The sequence below is a fragment of the Silurus aristotelis genome (assembly GCF_946808225.1).
Source record: "Silurus aristotelis genome assembly, chromosome: 25".
Classification (NCBI taxonomy): Eukaryota; Metazoa; Chordata; class Actinopteri; order Siluriformes; family Siluridae; genus Silurus; species Silurus aristotelis.
In genome coordinates this window covers 175,411-196,697 of record NC_139598.1, presented here as the reverse complement: position 1 = coordinate 196,697, position 21,287 = coordinate 175,411, and the positions used below count along the sequence as shown (strand labels likewise).

General features: G+C 46.8%; 1 protein-coding gene and 1 long non-coding RNA gene across 5 annotated transcripts in view; one reads left to right on the top strand and one right to left on the bottom strand.

The window, feature by feature from the left end:
- Positions 1 to 73: 73 nt before the first annotated feature.
- On the top strand, positions 74 to 1,514 carry LOC310719444. The gene is made up of 2 exons (XR_014531483.1): positions 74 to 1,015; positions 1,140 to 1,514. It is a non-coding gene; the product is annotated as an uncharacterized lncRNA (long non-coding RNA).
- stag1b (STAG1 cohesin complex component b) overlaps positions 507 to 21,287 on the bottom strand; it is a 39,134-nt gene continuing 18,353 nt past the window's right edge. For 2 of the 4 annotated variants that reach the window (XM_083529150.1, XM_083529151.1), the window contains exons 8-34: positions 12,666 to 12,817; positions 12,511 to 12,584; positions 12,315 to 12,438; positions 12,139 to 12,237; positions 11,965 to 12,044; positions 11,519 to 11,626; positions 11,273 to 11,387; positions 10,659 to 10,776; positions 10,407 to 10,510; positions 10,221 to 10,313; positions 9,492 to 9,581; positions 8,916 to 9,119; positions 7,961 to 8,031; positions 7,785 to 7,872; positions 7,612 to 7,692; positions 7,438 to 7,530; positions 7,100 to 7,274; positions 6,719 to 6,858; positions 6,528 to 6,629; positions 6,202 to 6,350; positions 5,965 to 6,093; positions 5,667 to 5,872; positions 2,591 to 2,771; positions 2,383 to 2,496; positions 2,120 to 2,234; positions 1,933 to 2,013; positions 507 to 1,743 (exon numbers count right to left, since the gene is read on the bottom strand). In XM_083529150.1, the coding sequence (XP_083385276.1) occupies positions 1,720 to 1,743; positions 1,933 to 2,013; positions 2,120 to 2,234; positions 2,383 to 2,496; positions 2,591 to 2,771; positions 5,667 to 5,872; positions 5,965 to 6,093; positions 6,202 to 6,350; positions 6,528 to 6,629; positions 6,719 to 6,858; positions 7,100 to 7,274; positions 7,438 to 7,530; positions 7,612 to 7,692; positions 7,785 to 7,872; positions 7,961 to 8,031; positions 8,916 to 9,119; positions 9,492 to 9,581; positions 10,221 to 10,313; positions 10,407 to 10,510; positions 10,659 to 10,776; positions 11,273 to 11,387; positions 11,519 to 11,626; positions 11,965 to 12,044; positions 12,139 to 12,237; positions 12,315 to 12,438; positions 12,511 to 12,584; positions 12,666 to 12,817 (3,110 nt within the window). In that variant the 3' untranslated portion in view covers positions 507 to 1,719. The remainder of the gene's footprint in view (positions 1,744 to 1,932; positions 2,014 to 2,119; positions 2,235 to 2,382; positions 2,497 to 2,590; positions 2,772 to 5,666; positions 5,873 to 5,964; positions 6,094 to 6,201; positions 6,351 to 6,527; positions 6,630 to 6,718; positions 6,859 to 7,099; positions 7,275 to 7,437; positions 7,531 to 7,611; positions 7,693 to 7,784; positions 7,873 to 7,960; positions 8,032 to 8,915; positions 9,120 to 9,491; positions 9,582 to 10,220; positions 10,314 to 10,406; positions 10,511 to 10,658; positions 10,777 to 11,272; positions 11,388 to 11,518; positions 11,627 to 11,964; positions 12,045 to 12,138; positions 12,238 to 12,314; positions 12,439 to 12,510; positions 12,585 to 12,665; positions 12,818 to 21,287) is intronic. The other 2 variants (XM_083529152.1, XM_083529153.1) reach the window with 1 other exon arrangement.

The window sequence follows — 21,287 nt, the reverse complement described above, 5'->3', positions numbered from 1 at the left end:
TCAGTGATACCCCCTCCCTCCCCATCTGCCCCTCTCCCCCCCTCCCCCAGCAGTGACGTACACACATCAAACATTAATTACCGCTCCGCCAAAACACTTTCCAATTTCCAAATTATACAATTAAAATAAACTATTTCCCCTCTCTCTCTCTCTCTCTCTCTCTCTCTCTCACACACACAATGAAGGAAGGAAACCAGTGAACCTGAAGAGTACCAACATGAACACAGAGAACCTGTAAAACTCCACACTGACACTTGCCCCAGTCAGGATCATGGAATAGCATAGCGCCTCCTACTGATGAGAAAACACTCCCTAACCTTCAAACACGTCTTCTGATGTGGATTTTTCCAGCACCGATTCACACCTGAAGTGTATCTGAGGTGTGTTTCTCTCACTTACATATTTGTGTTTGGAAATCTTTTGTCCAAAACAGAACATTCCTGCAGATAATTTTTTTATTCTCTCTCCAGTTCTTAGTTTTCTGATTAAAAATCCAGAGCGGAGCATTTTATGAATAATCATTTTATTAAAATGTATTTGTTTTTACTTAACAACACTGAAACAAAATGTAGATTTCTACATAAAATCTATTCAGTCAATACTCCAAGCAAGATGTCAGGAGAACAATGTCCTGAAAATATGAACCAGGTTTTGACCCTGAACAGTAAAAACCCACTGAATTTTCTTCTTAATGCACAGTTTCTACATCTCACCAAACATGAACTTATTTGGAACTAAATTAAAAACGGTGTACATTAGAGTTTCATCTGGATGTGAACAATTTACGCTGAAGTCTGGAGACATGAAAAAAAACCCAAAAAAAACATGGAGGCCAAAAAAAAAAAAACCCTACAATTTTGTGGCAAATTTACTGAAATAAAAATACCTTTTAAATACCTTTAAAGGTAAAAATGTGGAATGAATGTGTGATGCACACAAGAGTGTGTGTGTGTGTGTGTGTGTGTGTGTGTGTGTATATAAGAGAGAGAGAGATGTAGTGTGATCTATAGGCACGGTCCTAACCAGGCGTCTGACTCTGTAGTGACATGAGACTGAATGAATCTTAGTCTGTTGTCACACCGAGTCTCTGTAACACACAGGAGCGTAAATGTGCTACTGCGGGGACACGAGACACAAAGTTTCATTTAATCTGAAATTTTTACTCAGAAAGAGAAAATACAAAATAAATGTACTAAAATGTAAAGTGGTGACTTGTTTACATCCTGAACGAAGGAAAAAGGAGCAGTTCGAGTTTAAACACTGCAGTCTGGACCTGGCATGTTCCACATTCCCCCTGTGTGTGTGTGTGTGTGTGTGTGTGTGTGTGTGTGTGTGGGTCCACATGAGAACACTGATCATACACAAAAGATACAGTATGTACACAAGTGTTTCACACAGTCTCATCTAAACTCTTAAAATACACAAAGGATTTGATTTAAAAAACAAAAATTTATGGGGACAAAAAAAAACAAAAAAAAACAAAAAACTGATGTTACAAGTAAATGGAAACCAGATGGACATCAACACAGCGCTTTTCACCAACACGATCAGGACGATCATCTGTGTGAAAATACGTGGGAGTGGATCAGAGAAAAGCATCTCAGTCTTTTTTGCTTGAAAGTATTGATGGACTTGTGATTTTGATAAAAGACGTCGGCTTTGTGTGACTGAAGAACAGCATCGCTGGTTGTGATTCTCCACCAAATGTACACATTTGCTTCAAAACATCTGCATACCGAAACCCTGTAAATGTAGGAAATAAAAGATTACTGATTAATCCATTACGAGAGAACTCCAGGGGTAAACTGCAAATCCACACTGAGGGGAAAATCACCATGTCCATAATGTGTCAGATATTAGGATTAAATATGCCACTAAACAGCTCATTTTTCAGCTTATAAATATTCCAATGTAATTTACTAAAATACTCACTGAATCATCTTCTATAATTGCTGTAGAGTCAAAAAAGTCCGGTCTGAGTTCGGCTCGCTCTCGTCTGTTTCTTGATGGAGGCTGAGATTGAAATATTACATAAAAAAGAAAAATCATATATGAGAAGCTCATTTCCAAGTCTGCCTACATCAAAGAGCTGATGATGAAATCTTATTAAATGTCTCACCAGATCAATCACCATGGTGTCCTCAAATTCCTCATTCATGTCCTCCAACTGTCCACGTGATGACATCATTACGTCCTCGAAGATGGGTTCGGCATCGTCCTCCATTAAACCCCGTCTGAAACGAAGCACACAGAGGTACGAGTTAAAGCTTGGCCTGTAAGGAGAACACCTGAGTCCAGCTCCTCTCCAGCACACAGTGTGGTTTACATGTTCATTTTTCACCATGGTCCTACACACGGAGTTGAAGATCGAACTGCACTCACACTTGCTGCCGCACTCCTCCACTTCGTGCCTTCATGTAATTCATTCCTCCTCTCTCTTTCCTGTTCACCTCCTCCATCTTCTGCTGGTCCAGCCATGACATCTGCATCTGTGAACTGACACACACACACACACACACAAGAATCGTAATTCTTTAATAATAATTCAAGTGTGTGTGTGTGTGTGTGTGTGTTTAGTGCAGGTATGTACTTGTGAATGTAGTCGGGTTCAGAACCAGGCTCAGAGGAGTCCTGGTCAGGGACGTGTTCTGCTGCTTGGCGTGGGTTCTCCCTCAACACCGTGGATGTGAGCTGCGGGGTCTGCAGACCCCCGGGAGTCTGAATAGTGTCGTTACGAATCACCCATGATCCATCAACGGTCTCGTCTGCTGCTACACACACACACACTTATATACACATTGAAGTAAATAAAGATGGAGTGATTTGTTAGTGGTGATTGAGATGGACACAGAGGCAACACCTGTGCTCGGAACCGGTCTCTATAAATAATTTTTACGGTTTTCTTTACGCAGTAGATTCATCAGCTCTGTAATTCAAGAGGTTATAACAAACAAAAAAAGAACAGTTACTTTGCTCGAGAACATCCTAAATCATTTTGAACTGAATCGTGCATGTGTATAGTGTAAGATGTTCAGGTAACTTCTTTCTAATGAAAGTGTTCATAGACAAAATAATAAAGTGAGCTCAAAGTCCAAGAACAAACAAAATAAAAAAATTACACAATCAAAAAAATGGACACAAATCTCACCCAATGCACCTTTAAATAGTTTTAGAATGGAATAAAGAGATTTTGTTCTCCTGTTGTTTATATGAAACAGTGACTAAAGGCTAAAGCTAAAGGCTAACCCTAGCTGGCCAGCTCTGTGCGGTGACTTGCGGTGCTGGTGGTGGTGTGTGTGTTTATATTAAACATGGAATGGTGCAAGACCTCTATGCTTGTCTCCTGCTACTGCTCATCGCTAGTGGACTTCATGACTGTAAGATGCAGACCATTTTATTTACCACGGGAATTCACCACTGGTTTAATTGTCGGAGTGAACATTCCTCCAGCGCTAATGCTAAGGAGGCACTGTGTAAAGTCTACAGCGCTGTTAGTGACCTGCAGAATGCTCACCCTGACGGATTGTTTATTATCGCTGGAGATTTCAACCATGCGAATCTCAGGACTTCGCTCCCTAAACTCCATCAGCATGTGGACTTTGTGTAAACGAGATCCAGCGTGTTTGCGCCTCTCGTTGCAAACATCCCCTGCACGTATCGTGCGGAGCTCCGCCCCCATCTCGGCTACTCAGACCACAGCTCTGTTATGCTCTTCAGGACTGTTTAGTGCACTGACTGGGACATGTTCAGGGAGGCTGCAACCAACGGCGATTCCAGGTCACTTTTTCACGGACCAGCTACATTAGCGGGTGTGTTGATGGTGTGACCATCTCCAAGACCATCACTACACGCTCCAACTAGAAGCCGTGGATGACCGCAAAGGTGCGTGTGCTGCTAAAAAACGTAAAGACTTTACCTTCAGAGCAGGGGACAAGACGGCAATAAAAACAGCAAGGGCCAAACGGTCCCTTGCCATCCGTGAGGCGAAGCACGCACATGCCAAGAGAATCCAGTCTCTTCCAGGCGATCACGAACTACAAGATTTACAAGAATTACAACACCTCCCTCCCAGATGCGCTGAATGACTTCTACGCCCGGTTTGAGGTGAACAGCATGGCGGTGAGGAAGACCACCCCTCCTCCCAGTAAGCAGGTGCTCTGTCTAACACAGCTGAAGTGAGGGCAAAGTTAACCTACGAAAGTCTGCTGGACCAGACAACGTTCCTGGCAGAGTGCTTAGGGAATATGCAGAACAGCTAGCAGATGTCTTCACCGACATCTTTAACATCTCCCTGAGCAGCGTCGTTGCTCCAACGTGCCTTGAGACAACGACCATCGTCCCCGTGCAGATTTCTTCCTTCTGCATCTCGGGTAGTTTTTCCTTCACCACAGTCGCCACCGACTTGTTCATCAGGGACAAACTTACACTTATAAAGAACACATTATATGTGTAAAGCTGCTCTGAGACAGTGTTCACTGTTAAAAGTGCAATACAAATAAACATGAATTCAATTGAAAACAAATGCTGTTCATAGACTTCAGCTCAGCATTCAACACGATCATCCCTCAGCACCTGATTGAGAAGTTGAGCCTACTGGGCCTGAACACCTCCCTCTGCAACTGGATCCTGGACTTCCTGACTGGGAGACCTCAATCAGTCGATCAGGAACAACATCTCCAGCACCACCACACTGAGCACTGGGGCTTCTTAGGGCTGTGTGTTCAGCCCACTGCTGTTCACTCTGCTGAGTCACAACTGTGTAGCAATGCACAGCTAAAACCACATCAAGTTCACCGATGACTTGACCGTGTTGGGTTTCATCAGTAAAAACGACGTGTCAGCATACAGAGAGGAGGTGGAACAGCTAAAAGTCTAGTGTAGAGCAACAACTTGTCTCTGAACATTGACAAAACAAGAGATAGTTGTTGACTTTAGGAGAGCACAAAATGGCCAATCTCCACTGATCCTCTGTGGAGATCATCAAGAGCACCAAATTCCTTGTTGCTCATCTGGCAGAGAACTTCACCTGGTTACTCAACATCAGCTCCATCACCAAGAGCAGCACTTCTACTTCCTGAGAAGGCTGAGGAAAGCCCATCTCCCTCCCCCATCCTGACCATGTTCTACAGATGGACCAACGAGAGCTCACTCAATGCGTGTTACTAACAACTGACTTTTACTCACTAACAACTGTGTTAATGAACTGTTACAACCTGAACTCAAACACACACACACACACACACACACACACACACACACACACACACACACACACACACGCACAAAAATACTTATTTTAATTAATTCCATGTCTTCAGCACAACCAATATTATATTATAATCATATTATACAGTTTACATGCTGTTTTCACACCACTTTGTGTTTATGTTTACAAATTAAATCTTGTTTATAGTTTTCACTTTTGCACATTGTACTGTAAAACACATTTTAAAGTAGGTTTATTAGTTGGTGCTATTATGTGTTTTGTGTATCTGTCCTACACCGTTTTGTGTTGTCTGTTTGCATTTGGTTGTATACGATGCACTTTATGTGTTCTGTGACGCTGTGTTCTGTGACGCTGTGTTATGAAGCTCCGTGTACATGAATAAAGATGATTAATTTTGTATAATAATTTAGCACAGATGTTTTATACAGTGGTTTCTCACGGTCAGTGCGTTTCTTGTGTAGCGGCGGTCGACCCCTCTTGCTGCGTACGGTGCTGGCTCGGCTCGTGGTGCTTCCTGTCGTCACAGACATGCGATCCTCATCACCTCCCGTTAGCAGAGAGTTCCTGTAGGCAATTAGCGGCAACCATACGTCCTCCCTCCTCTCCATCATATACTCAGTCATGAACTTCTCCAGGTATGAGTGGCTGTAACAAACAACACCGTGAGAACACAATCACTACACCCCCCCACACACAAACAAACACACACAAAAATCATTACTGGTGTTCAAACTTACACAGTCTTTTTATCCTGACGGAGGAGTTTCGAGGAGAATTCACACAGCACTTCCAGGAAAGCCAGATTGGGTGGAGGATACTCCGCTCCTTTAGGGTTCGGAAACTTGAACGCAAAGTCGATCCCATCCCTGAAACATCACACACAAGCACACTCTTTAGAACACATACCTAGAAAACCCTGACTTTAAGAGGAATAATTCAAAATAAAGGAGTCTTGAGGATCCAGATCTGCTGACTTGTGCAACGTCGCCACAGCCTCTCTGGTCTTGATTTGGTCCAGTCCGAATGTCAGAGCGAAACGGCGAGCCAGCTCTTTAATGCCGCTCACATGGGAAGAGGTTCTGTCCAAATTTGGCCCCTGATCCTGAACCAGCTCATTAAAGAGCTGAACGCAGACAAAAAAAGAAATTAACTGTAATTAGGACAAGAGAGAGACACGTAGGCCCACTGCAGTGGGGTCATTAGTGAGTTACCCCACTGATATGGGGAGATACCACATTGTGGAACCTGCATTATAAAAAAACTGCACATTTAACAACACAAAAAGAGTTGAATAACTCACCTGCTGCAAACTGAGAATAAGAGTTTTGGCACACTGGATCTTATCTGTCTGTCTGGTTTTACTCAGAGTCTCCTTAATGATGTCACCATAATCATTATAATACTGAAGAAGAGAAGTCCACAAGATTGATAAAGAATCTCAGCAGCCAGTAAACAGTTTTAAAACATATATAACAAGGAACAATACTGTACCTTCATATAATGTTTAAAGATGTCTGCTGCTGCGGGCATGTCCACAATGTCGTATATAATTAACTTACTGAAAGCAGCAAGCAGATTCCTCCTCTTGTGTAAAGCCTCAATTTTATTTGCTTCATCTTCCTCATCACCCTCTAATACATACACACACGCACACAGTTAAGGTTGTGACTAGTATTTGGTGTGATAGTGCAGAATTTCTCACACATTGCTGTGTGTTTTATTCCTCTTATACCACTGTAAGTATTAGTGTGGGTTAGTATCTCTACTGTGTGTGTGTGTGTGTGTGTGTGTGTGTGTGTGTGTGTGTGTGTGTGTGTGTGTGTGTGCGCGCCAGCATTAATGAGGAGGTCAGGAAGAGGACAGGACACACACCCATGCTCTGGTTCTCATCATCCTGGTCGATAAAGACATGATCAAGAACAAAGCTGAGCAGTTCACTCTGGAGTGTGTTGTCGGGATTAAACACCAGCGGCTGCAGGGCTTCTCTGCTCCCTGTGGTCAGCTGGTGACTGAAGATCATCAGCAGGTCACACAGCAGCATGAACGCCTATAAACACACAAACGCTGTGAACATGCTGTAACTATAGAAACACATTAATACTGCCAGAGCTGCTGTTACAGAACATTCATCAACACCTTCTGACCAATCACAATCCATAAGTCCAAAGCACTGTGAAATAACATGGTTAAACCTCCTGAGTTCCTCTCACCTGCTCTTTTACAGGAGTGTTCACGTTCGACAGACACTGCTGGCACACGGCCAAGAACGACTTCACCACTCTTCTCAGTGCGAGCAGGTCATCCTGAGGAAGACCAGAACACACAGCTGCATGTTTAGTACCCATCTTAAGCACATCAGTAGCTACCTGGTATGATCAGTGTACCTTGGATGGAGAACCCTCAGTGATGCGAACAAGCTGCCATAAGATGGAGTAATGAGAACACTGAAGAGCCTGCACTGCAATCTAAACACAGAGAACCTCCATTATTACACTGACGCATCCAGATCATCATCATCATCATCTCTGTGCAGAACCAGAGAGGGACAGTCTCGTACCTGCTCGGGCATGGAGCCCTGCTCTATCCCCATCTTCAACAGCCGGTAGCAGTTTTTAAACAGGTCCCATTTAGTTAAGTCATGAGCACTGAGCAGGAAGTATGAAAAAAGGGGTTAATGCATTCTGGATAAAATGACACAAAGTGAGAAACTCTTTTTAAAAGAAGGTGTCTTACTTATGGAAAGCAGTGAGTTTCTTTAGGGATGAGAGAACACTGTAGATATCATCATCATCAGCTTCATCCCCCTGAGACAACAGCAAAGAGTTTAACTTTATAATACAATAAGTAATATATTCAATATCTCCCCATATGCATTCACCATTAGATCTACATCAGCATTTAGAACACAGTGAATTGGTGTGATCACAAACATCACACACACATCTTCTCTTTACTTTAACGAGGGAGTACTTTAACCAGGTACTGGTACTGAACTGAGTTCCTTTCCTTCAGCACACAGATAGAGAACAGGAGAACAGAGAACAAGAGAGTAGGAGGTGAGCTAACAGGCACACAGGAATGAGGGGAGAATAGAGAAGAGAGGAGAATATAAAAGAGGAGAGGAGGGGGTTAATATATACAGTGCACATTCAACTCTTGCATGGTCGAGGTGTATATCCTGCAGGATTAAGTTGTAAACATCTACTTATTTGAGGTGGTTTTAAAAAGTTTGGAGAGTCGCTCTGTTTACAAGAAAGGACTTTATTTATTTACGTTTTCACACGATCACAATTCAAAAGTCTCCTTGCAGAGCAATACAGCGCCTCCTAGTGTTCTTCAGGAATGTGTCCTGGAAGTCTTCCTTGATTCGCTCCACATCGGTGTCAAAATGCAGAGCTGAATCTTCATCTTCGGAAAGTCCACATGACCCAAATCTGGCGAGTAGGGTGGGTGGAGTACTTCACGTCCGACGTCTTTGTGACATATTTGCCCAGTTTTACACAGAATTTCACGTTTACTCTTTGTTTTAACTTGCTGTTCATGATGAAATCGCAGACGTGGGTCAGAAGAGCACCAGTTACACCATTAGTCTCCAAACTTTTTAAAACCATCTCATATATTTCAGATTAAATGATGCACCTATAAAACAATGTGGTAGAGAAACGTTCCTGTGTGTCTTTGAGCTCACCTCCTGCAGAAGGTCCTCCACAGAGTGATTGAATCGGTCAGAGAGCTCATCAATGAGCTGACTGCGAGCGATGTCTACACGGTTCATGATGGTGTACTCCTCACTACACAGAATACTGTACGTCTTACTGCAAGCCTCTAAAACCTCAGTCTCTGTGTGCTTCTCCACCACCAGCTTGATCTGCTTCAACAGAGCATCTAGGTGCTGAAGAACACAGTTTATTTGAACACAATGCATATGAAATCGCTTTTGAAAAACTTCAATCAACAACTGGTACGTAGTGATGTTTAAATTTGCACTTCAATGCTGGAGAATAAGCAAGCGTGGATGGATGATATTCAGAAACATGCAGGTTCTTTAAACCTTAAAGAAACTCAGGCAGTCATGTAACTCCTGCTGTAAGCTAATGATAACACTAGTGATGTAAGGACAGAACACCACAGCTTTTGTCAAAGGAGAAAATGTTACATTAAAAACATAATGAAAATAAAAAACAATGTAGAATGTGTGGTTTGAAGTGTACAGTGAATCTGCTCCATGCAGCTCAGACTATATCAATAAAACGGTATGCTAAACCTTTTCCATTCGGCCAGAGCTGTACACCTCCAGGTCAAAATACTGAGGGATCTGCAGGAGGTTAGCCACTTTCTCAGCATCCGCCTGATACTGCACAGAGACAGGAAACATCATGAGTCTATAAACCCACGTGCCAAAATATTACTATTGTTATACTAAAATTATATTTTGTGGATTTAGTAAAAATATATTTGAATGAAATATCTGCTGTGACTAGATCACTGAAAAATCTTCTACATGCGTTGATGCGTAAACATATCAAGCCAAAAGTATGTGCACCTCTGACCATGTGAACATCTCATTCTAGATTTATTTTCTTTCGCTGGTATTAAAAGATCTACTCTTCTGGGAAGGCTTTCCACAAGAGCATTAGAGTGAGATCAGACACTGATGTTGGTGAGGAGGTCTGGGGTTCAGTGTTCCAGTTCATCTCAAAGCTCTGTGCAGGACACTCAAGTTCTTCCACTCCAAATTTCACACACTGTTCAAAGAGCTCCTTGTGTACAGGAGCATGTTCTTGCTGGAACAGTGTTCTGACCTCTTAGTTCCAGTGAAGGGAAACAGTTCTTTACCACTGTGCTCTCTTCCAGATTTTTTAAAACTCTACATACAAGTGTGATGGTCAGGGTGCAAATACTTTTGCTTGGTAAGTATACCAATAACACAGTAAGGATTTGTGAACTGATCTGAAATACTCATTCCTTTTCCCCACAGTATGAGGAAGCACACCTTTGACAGCAGCATGGGCAGTGCGATGATGAAGTGCTCCGTTAGTTTATTCTTATCATCAATCTGGGTTTTCTTTTCTTTAGCAGTAAGAACCTGACGAGTCACAGCAAAACATCACATCAGCATCACATGAAAATCCAGCAACACAATGTCAGCACATTAGAATGCCACTGCAGAAGTGTGTACCCTCTTCCCCGTTCCCCGGCCCACAGGAGGGTGAGCTTCAGCTGCCTGTCTGATGGTGCACACCATTAACTCGATCAAAGCGCTCTCATGTCTGTCTCCTAGCACTGAAACCACACACACACACACAAACAAACACACACACACAATGATGACCGAGTTCTGTGTTTGTGTGTGTGTGTGTGTGTGTGTGTGTGTGTGTGTGTGTGTGTGTGTGTGTGTGTGTGTGTGTGCGCGCGTAGTCAGTGCTGTTACCCTCCTCTCCCTGTCCTGGTTCCTCCAGCAGCAGCTCGATCATACAATCCCAGTCCTTCAGCAGCTCCTGAGAACTGTCCCACAGACTGTCCACCAGATACGCTGCATGCTCATGAAGCTGAACATGGAAGAGAAAAAATGTCTCAATGAAAATAGAAAGTACAGTCTTTAAATCTCACATATGTACCCTGTGTATCATCACAGCTACCGTTCACCAATGTTTATTTTTATTCTTCGTGACCGATTTCTGCACAAACAAACACAACGGGTCTGAAATGCCACTCGCTCAATTTTACTACGTTTATAGAAATTTATAAAAGTAATTGAAGCCGCCGTGTGGTTCCACTGAACACAGTCTGACCGTCTTTATATCTGTTTATCTGGATAACACAGACATTTCCCACATTAAAGATGTTTGCTTTATACATTAAATACTTCATATAAAATATTTAAATTAACAAACAAAAGAAAATACCCCCCCCCCCCCCTCCATTCCACACGTCTCTTGTGGTGATTAAATTAATACAGGAATGAAAGTATTGTGTATATTTGTTCAGAATGTAATATAAGGGAGAATTTTTGGCCTGATGCACTTTATAGATCACAGCTCTCACCTCACTCTCGAGAAAGAAAAGGACCAGCATTCTGATGAGATTGCCATTAGGGCTGTTCCTGCCACGCCGCTTAGCCAGAGCCTCCTCCGCCTGCGGGTCGTGTCGACTAAACAGCCTGCAGGTAAACAACAAACAACCTCCATCACCGAGCACCCAGTTTCATAACCACCTATACACTAACATCAGGGCACGAAGCCAAACTGGAATTACAACCACAGAAAAAAAATAAGAAAAATGCTTTCTCACTTCCGATGGAGGAACTCTCCTGCAGCCACAGCTACGGGCCTGTGAGCGGAGTAAACCAGGTGATACACATTCTCACAATCTTCATTAGAGAGAGCATCCTCACTGCCACTGCAACACACAAACACATTTCAGAGAGACACAACACTGAGGCTGTTTGAGAAGAAATTAAACCATAATTATTATACAATCCAATTTAATGACCAGAGAAGTAAAGCTGTGTAGATCATAAAACTACTCTAAATTATTGAGAGTTTGAGGAACATCATACTAATGGCTCATTAAGGAAAGCTACATGGAGCAGGAATCCATCTGGTATTCTGATCTATACACATTTCACACGACAGACACGTAAAGCGCTATTTACAGTACAGAGACCAAAACAACAATTGCATTTATTTCAGAAACAATAAACAGTGAGCGTGAGAAATAAAATAAATGAAACCCACTGCAGGATCAGAGTGACGAGCCGAATCGCCTCCACTGCTACATCATACTCTTTATCCAGAGTCATAGACACAATCCGGTCCTGAACGGAGAGAGAAATAGAAAGTGTGTGAATGCTGAAAGTGGCCGTTGTGTGTAAAGGTTATAGGTGTTTATAGATGTGATTTAAGCCTGACCTTAAAGCGATTGGTGAAGAGTTCCAGTTTGGGGAAAAGACCACGATTCGTGTAGAGCGTCTGTAGTGCTTTAAGACACTTGAGTCGGACTTCTCCTTGCTGTAAAGACACATAATACACATAATTACATATAATATATTTCAGAATATCTCCGAGTGATCAGAGTCTTTACTCACCCGGTCGTGTAATGTCCAGCCAACATACTTCAGATAACTGTCATTTAGAAAGGCGTCGCTGTACAGCTTCATCCACACACCGATCTCCTCAATGCAGATCGCTCTGATCTCTGCAATCGCATCTCTAAACAACATATCATTTAAATTTAGTAGAAAGTTCTGATTAATAAATATTAACTCTAACTCTGACACACACCTGTAGCGATGAACAAATATTCCTTTAAAGATGGAGTTCATCATGTTCTCAATCTCGTCTTGGTTCTCTTGCAGCTGGAAGATGTTTGAAGCCAGTCAAACACACTTTCAGATGAAACACAAGATGTAGAACAGTGAGAATCACAGCGTTTGTACCTCCTTTCTCTTTTCCAGCAGCAGCTCCAGCTTGTCTGTGGCTCTTTTCCCAGCAACTTTGTTCCTCTCAGCCTCATACTGCCTCTGTGTATTGTCTTGGTTGATGCTGAGATTCAGTGCAACATTCACCAATGCAGTCATCAGTTTCATCGCTGTGGGAAAAAAGAAACTTGTGTTTATGGCGAAATAAACACAATGTTAAACATCACTGGTGTGTGGCCTCTTACAGAAAACACAAACTCTCCGTTATGGTGTGAAACATGATTTACTCTACATTTAAATAAATACAAAAGTCTATTGAGGATAGCGGTGTGTGTGTGTCTGACCTGCGAAAGTGGAGGTGTGTCTGACCTGCGAAAGTGGAGGTGTGTCTGACCTGCGAAAGTGGAGGTGTGTGTGTGTGTGTGTGTGTGTCTGACCTGCGAAAGTGGAGGTGTGTGTGTGTGTGTGTGTCTGACCTGCGAAAGTGGAGGTGTGTCTGACCTGCGAAAGTGGAGGTGTGTCTGACCTGCGAAAGTGGAGGTGTGTGTGTGTGTGTGTGTGTGTCTGACCTGCGAAAGTGGAGGTGTGTGTGTGTGTGTGTGTCTGACCTGCGAAAGTGGAGGTGTGTCTGACCTGCGAAAGTGGAGGTGTGTCTGACCTGCGAAAGTGGAGGTGTGTGTGTGTGTGTGTGTCTGACCTGCGAAAGTGGAGGTGTGTCTGACCTGCGAAAGTGGAGGTGTGTCTGACCTGCGAAAGTGGAGGTGTGTCTGACCTGCGAAAGTGGAGGTGTGTGTGTGTGTGTGTGTGTGTGTCTGACCTGCGAAAGTGGAGGTGTGTCTGACCTGCGAAAGTGGAGGTGTGTCTGACCTGCGAAAGTGGAGGTGTGTGTGTGTGTGTGTGTGTGTGTGTGTGTGTCTGACCTGCGAAAGTGGAGGTGTGTCTGACCTGCGAAAGTGGAGGTGTGTCTGACCTGCGAAAGTGGAGGTGTGTCTGACCTGCGAAAGTGGAGGTGTGTGTGTGTGTGTGTGTGTCTGACCTGCGAAAGTGGAGGTGTGTCTGACCTGCGAAAGTGGAGGTGTGTCTGACCTGCGAAAGGAGGTGTGTGTGTGTGTCTGACCTGCGAAAGTGGAGGTGTGTCTGACCTGCGAAAGTGGAGGTGTGTCTGACCTGCGAAAGTGGAGGTGTGTGTGTGTGTGTGTGTGTGTGTCTGACCTGCGAAAGTGGAGGTGTGTGTGTGTGTGTGTGTGTCTGACCTGCGAAAGTGGAGGTGTGTGTGTGTGTGTGTGTGTGTGTCTGACCTGCGAAAGTGGAGGTGTGTGTGTGTGTGTGTGTGTGTGTCTGACCTGCGAAAGTGGAGGTGTGTGTGTGTGTGTGTGTGTGTCTGACCTGCGAAAGTGGAGGTGTGTGTGTGTGTGTGTGTGTGTGTCTGACCTGCGAAAGTGGAGGTGTGTGTGTGTGTGTGTGTGTGTGTGTGTGTGTCTGACCTGCGAAAGTGGAGGTGTGTGTGTGTGTGTGTGTGTGTGTGTGTGTGTGTCTGACCTGCGAAAGTGGAGGTGTGTGTGTGTGTGTGTGTGTGTGTGTGTCTGACCTGCGAAAGTGGAGGTGTGTGTGTGTGTGTGTGTGTGTGTGTGTGTCTGACCTGCGAAAGTGGAGGTGTGTGTGTGTGTGTGTGTGTGTGTGTCTGACCTGCGAAAGTGGAGGTGTGTGTGTGTGTGTGTGTGTGTGTGTGTCTGACCTGCGAAAGTGGAGGTGTGTGTGTGTGTGTGTGTGTGTGTGTGTGTCTGACCTGCGAAAGTGGAGGTGTGTGTGTGTGTGTGTGTGTGTGTGTGTGTCTGACCTGCGAAAGTGGAGGTGTGTGTGTGTGTGTGTGTGTGTGTGTGTCTGACCTGCGAAAGTGGAGGTGTGTGTGTGTGTGTGTGTGTGTGTGTCTGACCTGCGAAAGTGGAGGTGTGTGTGTGTGTGTGTGTGTGTGTGTGTGTGTCTGACCTGCGAAAGTGGAGGTGTGTGTGTGTGTGTGTGTGTGTGTGTGTGTCTGACCTGCGAAAGTGGAGGTGTGTGTGTGTGTGTGTGTGTGTGTGTCTGACCTGCGAAAGTGGAGGTGTGTGTGTGTGTGTGTGTGTGTGTGTGTCTGACCTGCGAAAGTGGAGGTGTGTGTGTGTGTGTGTGTGTGTGTGTGTCTGACCTGCGAAAGTGGAGGTGTGTGTGTGTGTGTGTGTGTGTGTGTGTGTGTGTCTGACCTGCGAAAGTGGAGGTGTGTGTGTGTGTGTGTGTGTGTGTGTGTGTGTGTGTGTCTGACCTGCGAAAGTGGAGGTGTGTGTGTGTGTGTGTGTGTGTGTGTGTGTGTGTCTGACCTGCGAAAGTGGAGGTGTGTGTGTGTGTGTGTGTGTGTGTGTGTGTGTGTGTCTGACCTGCGAAAGTGGAGGTGTGTGTGTGTGTGTGTGTGTGTGTCTGACCTGCGAAAGTGGAGGTGTGTGTGTGTGTGTGTGTGTGTGTGTGTCTGACCTGCGAAAGTGGAGGTGTGTGTGTGTGTGTGTGTGTGTGTGTGTCTGACCTGCGAAAGTGGAGGTGTGTGTGTGTGTGTGTGTCTGACCTGCGAAAGTGGAGGTGTGTGTGTGTGTGTGTGTCTGACCTGCGAAAGTGGAGGTGTGTGTGTGTGTGTGTGTGTGTGTGTGTGTGTGTGTGTCTGACCTGCGAAAGTGGAGGTGTGTGTGTGTGTGTGTGTGTGTGTGTGTCTGACCTGCGAAAGTGGAGGTGTGTGTGTGTGTGTGTGTGTGTGTCTGACCTGCAAAAGTGGAGGTGTGTGTGTGTGTGTGTGTGTGTGTCTGACCTGCGAAAGTGGTGGTGTGTGTGTGTGTGTGTGTGTGTGTCTGACCTGCGAAAGTGGTGGTGTGTGTGTGTGTGTCTGACCTGCGAAAGTGGTGGTGTGTGTGTGTGTCTGACCTGCGAAAGTGGTGGTGTGTGTGTGTGTGTGTGTGTGTCTGACCTGCGAAAGTGGTGGTGTGTGTGTGTGTGTGTGTGTGTGTCTGACCTGCGAAAGTGGTGGTGTGTGTGTGTGTCTGACCTGCGAAAGTGGAGGTGTGTGTGTGTGTCTGACCTGCGAAAGTGGAGGTGTGTGTGTGTGTGTGTGTGTGTCTGACCTGCGAAAGTGGAGGTGTGTGTGTGTGTGTGTGTGTGTCTGACCTGCGAAAGTGGAGGTGTGTGTGTGTGTGTGTGTGTGTCTGACCTGCGAAAGTGGAGGTGTGTGTGTGTGTGTGTGTGTCTGACCTGCGAAAGTGGTGGTGTGTGTGTGTGTCTGACCTGTGAAAGTGGTGGTGTGTGTGTGTGTGTCTGACCTGCGAAAGTGGAGGTGTGTGTGTGTGTCTGACCTGCGAAAGTGGAGGTGTGTGTGTGTGTCTGACCTGCGAAAGTGGAGGTGTGTGTGTGTGTCTGACCTGCGAAAGTGGAGGTGTGTGTGTGTGTGTGTGTGTGTGTGTGTCTGACCTGCGAAAGTGGAGGTGTGTGTGTGTGTCTGACCTGCGAAAGTGGTGGTGTGTGTGTGTGTCTGACCTGCGAAAGTGGTGGTGTGTGTGTGTGTCTGACCTGCGAAAGTGGTGGTGTGTGTGTCTGACCTGCGAAAGTGGAGGTGTGTGTGTGTGTCTGACCTGCGAAAGTGGAGGTGTGTGTGTGTGTGTGTGTGTGTGTGTGTCTGACCTGCGAAAGTGGAGGTGTGTGTGTGTGTGTGTGTGTCTGACCTGCGAAAGTGGAGGTGTGTGTGTGTGTGTGTGTGTGTGTCTGACCTGCGAAAGTGGTGGTGTGTGTGTGTGTGTGTGTGTGTGTGTGTGTCTGACCTGCGAAAGTGGAGGTGTGTGTGTGTGTGTGTGTGTGTGTGTGTGTGTGTGTGTGTCTGACCTGCGAAAGTGGAGGTGTGAGTGTGTGTGTGTGTGTGTGTGTCTGACCTGCGAAAGTGGAGGTGTGTGTGTGTGTGTGTGTGTGTGTGTGTGTGTGTGTGTGTCTGACCTGCGAAAGTGGAGGTGTGTGTGTGTGTGTGTGTCTGACCTGCGAAAGTGGAGGTGTGTGTGTGTGTGTGTGTGTGTGTGTGTCTGACCTGCGAAAGTGGAGGTGTGTGTGTGTGTGTGTGTGTGTGTGTGTGTGTCTGACCTGCGAAAGTGGAGGTGTGTGTGTGTGTGTGTGTGTGTGTGTGTGTGTCTGACCTGCGAAAGTGGAGGTGTGTGTGTGTGTGTGTGTCTGACCTGCGAAAGTGGAGGTGTGTGTGTGTGTGTGTGTGTGTGTGTCTGACCTGCGAAAGTGGAGGTGTGTGTGTGTGTGTGTGTGTGTCTGACCTGCGAAAGTGGAGGTGTGTGTGTGTGTGTGTGTGTGTGTGTCTGACCTGCGAAAGTGGAGGTGTGTGTGTGTGTGTGTGTGTGTGTCTGACCTGCGAAAGTGGAGGTGTGTGTGTGTGTGTGTGTGTGTGTGTGTGTCTGACCTGCGAAAGTGGAGGTGTGTGTGTGTGTGTGTGTGTGTGTGTGTGTCTGACCTGCGAAAGTGGAGGTGTGTGTGTGTGTGTGTGTGTGTGTGTCTGACCTGCGAAAGTGGAGGTGTGTGTGTGTGTGTGTGTGTGTGTGTGTCTGACCTGCGAAAGTGGAGGTGTGTGTGTGTGTGTGTGTGTGTGTGTGTGTCTGACCTGCGAAAGTGGAGGTGTGTGTGTGTGTGTGTGTCTGACCTGCGAAAGTGGAGGTGTGTGTGTGTGTGTGTGTGTGTGTGTGTCTGACCTGCGAAAGTGGAGGTGTGTGTGTGTGTGTGTGTGTGTGTGTCTGACCTGCGAAAGTGGAGGTGTGTGTGTGTGTGTCTGACCTGCAAAAGTGGAGGTGTGTGTGTGTGTGTGTGTGTCTGACCTGCGAAAGTGGTGGTGTGTGTGTGTGTGTGTGTGTGTGTCTGACCTGCGAAAGTGGTGGTGTGTGTGTGTGTGTCTGACCTGCGAAAGTGGTGGTGTGTGTGTGTGTCTGACCTGCGAAAGTGGTGGTGTGTGTGTGTGTGTGTGTGTGTGTGTGTCTGACCTGCGAAAGTGGTGGTGTGTGTGTGTGTGTGTGTGTGTGTCTGACCTGCGAAAGTGGTGGTGTGTGTGTGTGTCTGACCTGCGAAAGTGGAGGTGTGTGTGTGTGTCTGACCTGCGAAAGTGGAGGTGTGTGTGTGTGTGTGTGTGTGTCTGACCTGCGAAAGTGGAGGTGTGTGTGTGTGTGTGTGTGTGTCTGACCTGCGAAAGTGGAGGTGTGTGTGTGTGTGTGTGTGTGTCTGACCTGCGAAAGTGGAGGTGTGTGTGTGTGTGTCTGACCTGCGAAAGTGGTGGTGTGTGTGTGTGTCTGACCTGTGAAAGTGGTGGTGTGTGTGTGTGTCTGACCTGCGAAAGTGGAGGTGTGTGTGTGTGTCTGACCTGCGAAAGTGGAGGTGTGTGTGTGTGTCTGACCTGCGAAAGTGGAGGTGTGTGTGTGTGTGTGACCTGCGAAAGTGGAGGTGTGTGTGTGTGTGTGTGTGTGTGTGTGTGTCTGACCTGCGAAAGTGGAGGTGTGTGTGTGTGTCTGACCTGCGAAAGTGGTGGTGTGTGTGTGTGTCTGACCTGCGAAAGTGGTGGTGTGTGTGTGTGTCTGACCTGCGAAAGTGGTGGTGTGTGTGTCTGACCTGCGAAAGTGGAGGTGTGTGTGTGTGTGTGTGTGTGTCTGACCTGCGAAAGTGGAGGTGTGTGTGTGTGTGTGTGTGTGTGTCTGACCTGCGAAAGTGGAGGTGTGTGTGTTTGTGTGTGTGTGTGTGTCTGACCTGCGAAAGTGGAGGTGTGTGTGTGTGTGTGTGTGTGTGTGTCTGACCTGCGAAAGTGGAGGTGTGTGTGTGTGTGTGTGTGTGTGTCTGACCTGCGAAAGTGGTGGTGTGTGTGTGTGTCTGACCTGCGAAAGTGGTGGTGTGTGTGTGTGTGTGTCTGACCTGCGAAAGTGGAAGTGTGTGTGTGTGTCTGACCTGCGAAAGTGGAGGTGTGTGTGTGTGTGTGTGTGTGTGTGTCTGACCTGCGAAAGTGGAGGTGTGTGTGTGTGTGTGTGTGTCTGACCTGCGAAAGTGGAGGTGTGTGTGTGTGTGTGTGTGTCTGACCTGCGAAAGTGGAGGTGTGTGTGTGTGTGTGTGTGTGTGTCTGACCTGCGAAAGTGGAGGTGTGTGTGTGTGTGTGTGTGTGTGTCTGACCTGCGAAAGTGGTGGTGTGTGTGTGTGTCTGACCTGCGAAAGTGGAGGTGTGTGTGTGTGTGTGTCTGACCTGCGAAAGTGGAGGTGTGTGTGTGTGTGTGTGTCTGACCTGCGAAAGTGGAGGTGTGTGTGTGTGTGTGTGTGTGTCTGACCTGCGAAAGTGGAGGTGTGTGTGTGTGTGTGTGTGTGTCTGACCTGCGAAAGTGGAGGTGTGTGTGTGTGGCTGACCTGCGAAAGTGGAGGTGTGTGTGTGTGTGTGTGTGTGTGTCTGACCTGCGAAAGTGGAGGTGTGTGTGTTTGTGTCTGACCTGCGAAAGTGGAGGTGTGTGTGTGTGTGTGTGTGTGTCTGACCTGCGAAAGTGGAGGTGTGTGTGTGTGTGTGTGTGTCTGACCTGCGAAAGTGGTGGTGTGTGTGTGTGTGTGTGTGTGTCTGACCTGCGAAAGTGGAGGTGTGTGTGTGTGTCTGACCTGCGAAAGTGGAGGTGTGTGTGTGTGTGTGTGTGTGTGTCTGACCTGCGAAAGTGGAGGTGTGTGTGTGTGTGTGTGTGTGTGTGTGTCTGACCTGCGAAAGTGGAGGTGTGTGTGTGTGTGTGTGTGTGTGTGTGTCTGACCTGCGAAAGTGGAGGTGTGTGTGTGTGTGTGTGTGTGTGTGTGTGTCTGACCTGCGAAAGTGGAGGTGTGTGTGTGTGTGTGTGTGTGTGTCTGACCTGCGAAAGTGGTGGTGTGTGTGTGTGTGTCTGACCTGCGAAAGTGGTGGTGTGTGTGTGTGTCTGACCTGCGAAAGTGGAGGTGTGTGTGTGTGTGTGTGTGTGTGTCTGACCTGCGAAAGTGGAGGTGTGTGTGTGTGTGTGTGTGTGTGTGTGTGACCTGCGAAAGTGGAGGTGTGTGTGTGTGTGTGTGTGTGTCTGACCTGCGAAAGTGGAGGTGTGTGTGTGTGTGTGTGTGTCTGACCTGCGAAAGTGGTGGTGTGTGTGTGTGTCTGACCTGCGAAAGTGGAGGTGTGTGTGTGTGTGTGTGTGTGTCTGACCTGCGAAAGTGGAGGTGTGTGTGTGTGTGTGTGTGTGTGTCTGACCTGCGAAAGTGGAGGTGTGTGTGTGTGTCTGACCTGCGAAAGTGGAGGTGTGTGTGTGTGTGTGTGTGTGTCTGACCTGCGAAAGTGGAGGTGTGTGTGTGTGTGTGTGTGTGTCTGACCTGCGAAAGTGGAGGTGTGTGTGTGTGTGTCTGACCTGCGAAAGTGGAGGTGTGTGTGTGTGTGTGTGTGTGTGTGTCTGACCTGCGAAAGTGGAGGTGTGTGTGTGTGTGTGTGTGTCTGACCTGCGAAAGTGGAGGTGTGTGTGTGTGTGTGTGTGTGTGTGTGTCTGACCTGCGAAAGTGGAGGTGTGTGTGTGTGTGTGTGTGTGTCTGACCTGCGAAAGTGGAGGTGTGTGTGTGTGTGTGTGTGTGTGTGTCTGACCTGCGAAAGTGGAGGTGTGTGTGTGTGTCTGACCTGCGAAAGTGGAGGTGTGTGTGTGTGTGTGTGTCTGACCTGCGAAAGTGGTGGTGTGTGTGTGTGTGTGTGTGTGTGTGTGACCTGCGAAAGTGGAGGTGTGTGTGTGTGTGTGTGTGTGTGTGTGACCTGCGAAAGTGGAGGTGTGTGTGTGTGTGTGTGTGTGTGTGTGACCTGCGAAAGTGGAGGTGTGTGTGTGTGTGTGTGTGTGTGTGTGACCTGCGAAAGTGGAGGTGTGTGTGTGTGTGTGTGTGTGTGTGACCTGCGAAAGTGGAGGTGTGTGTGTGTGTGTGTGTGTGTGTGTGACCTGCGAAAGTGGTGGTGTGTGTGTGTGTGTGTGTGTCTGACCTGCGAAAGTGGTGGTGTGTGTGTGTGTCTGACCTGCGAAAGTGGAGGTGTGTGTGTGTGTGTGTGTGTGTCTGACCTGCGAAAGTGGAGGTGTGTGTGTGTGTGTGTGTGTGTGTCTGACCTGCGAAAGTGGAGGTGTGTGTGTGTGTGTGTGTGTGTCTGACCTGCGAAAGTGGAGGTGTGTGTGTGTGTGTGTCTGACCTGCGAAAGTGGAGGTGTGTGTGTGTGTGTGTGTGTGTGTGTGTGTCTGACCTGCGAAAGTGGAGGTGTGTGTGTGTGTCTGACCTGCGAAAGTGGAGGTGTGTGTGTGTGTGTGTGTGTGTCTGACCTGCGAAAGTGGAGGTGTGTGTGTGTGTGTGTGTGTGTGTGTGTGTGTCTGACCTGCGAAAGTGGAGGTGTGTGTGTGTGTGTGTGTGTGTCTGACCTGCGAAAGTGGAGGTGTGTGTGTGTGTGTGTGTGTGTGTCTGACCTGCGAAAGTGGAGGTGTGTGTGTGTGTGTGTGTGTGTGTCTGACCTGCGAAAGTGGAGGTGTGTGTGTGTGTGTGTGTGTGTGTCTGACCTGCGAAAGTGGAGGTGTGTGTGTGTGTGTGTGTGTGTGTGTGTGT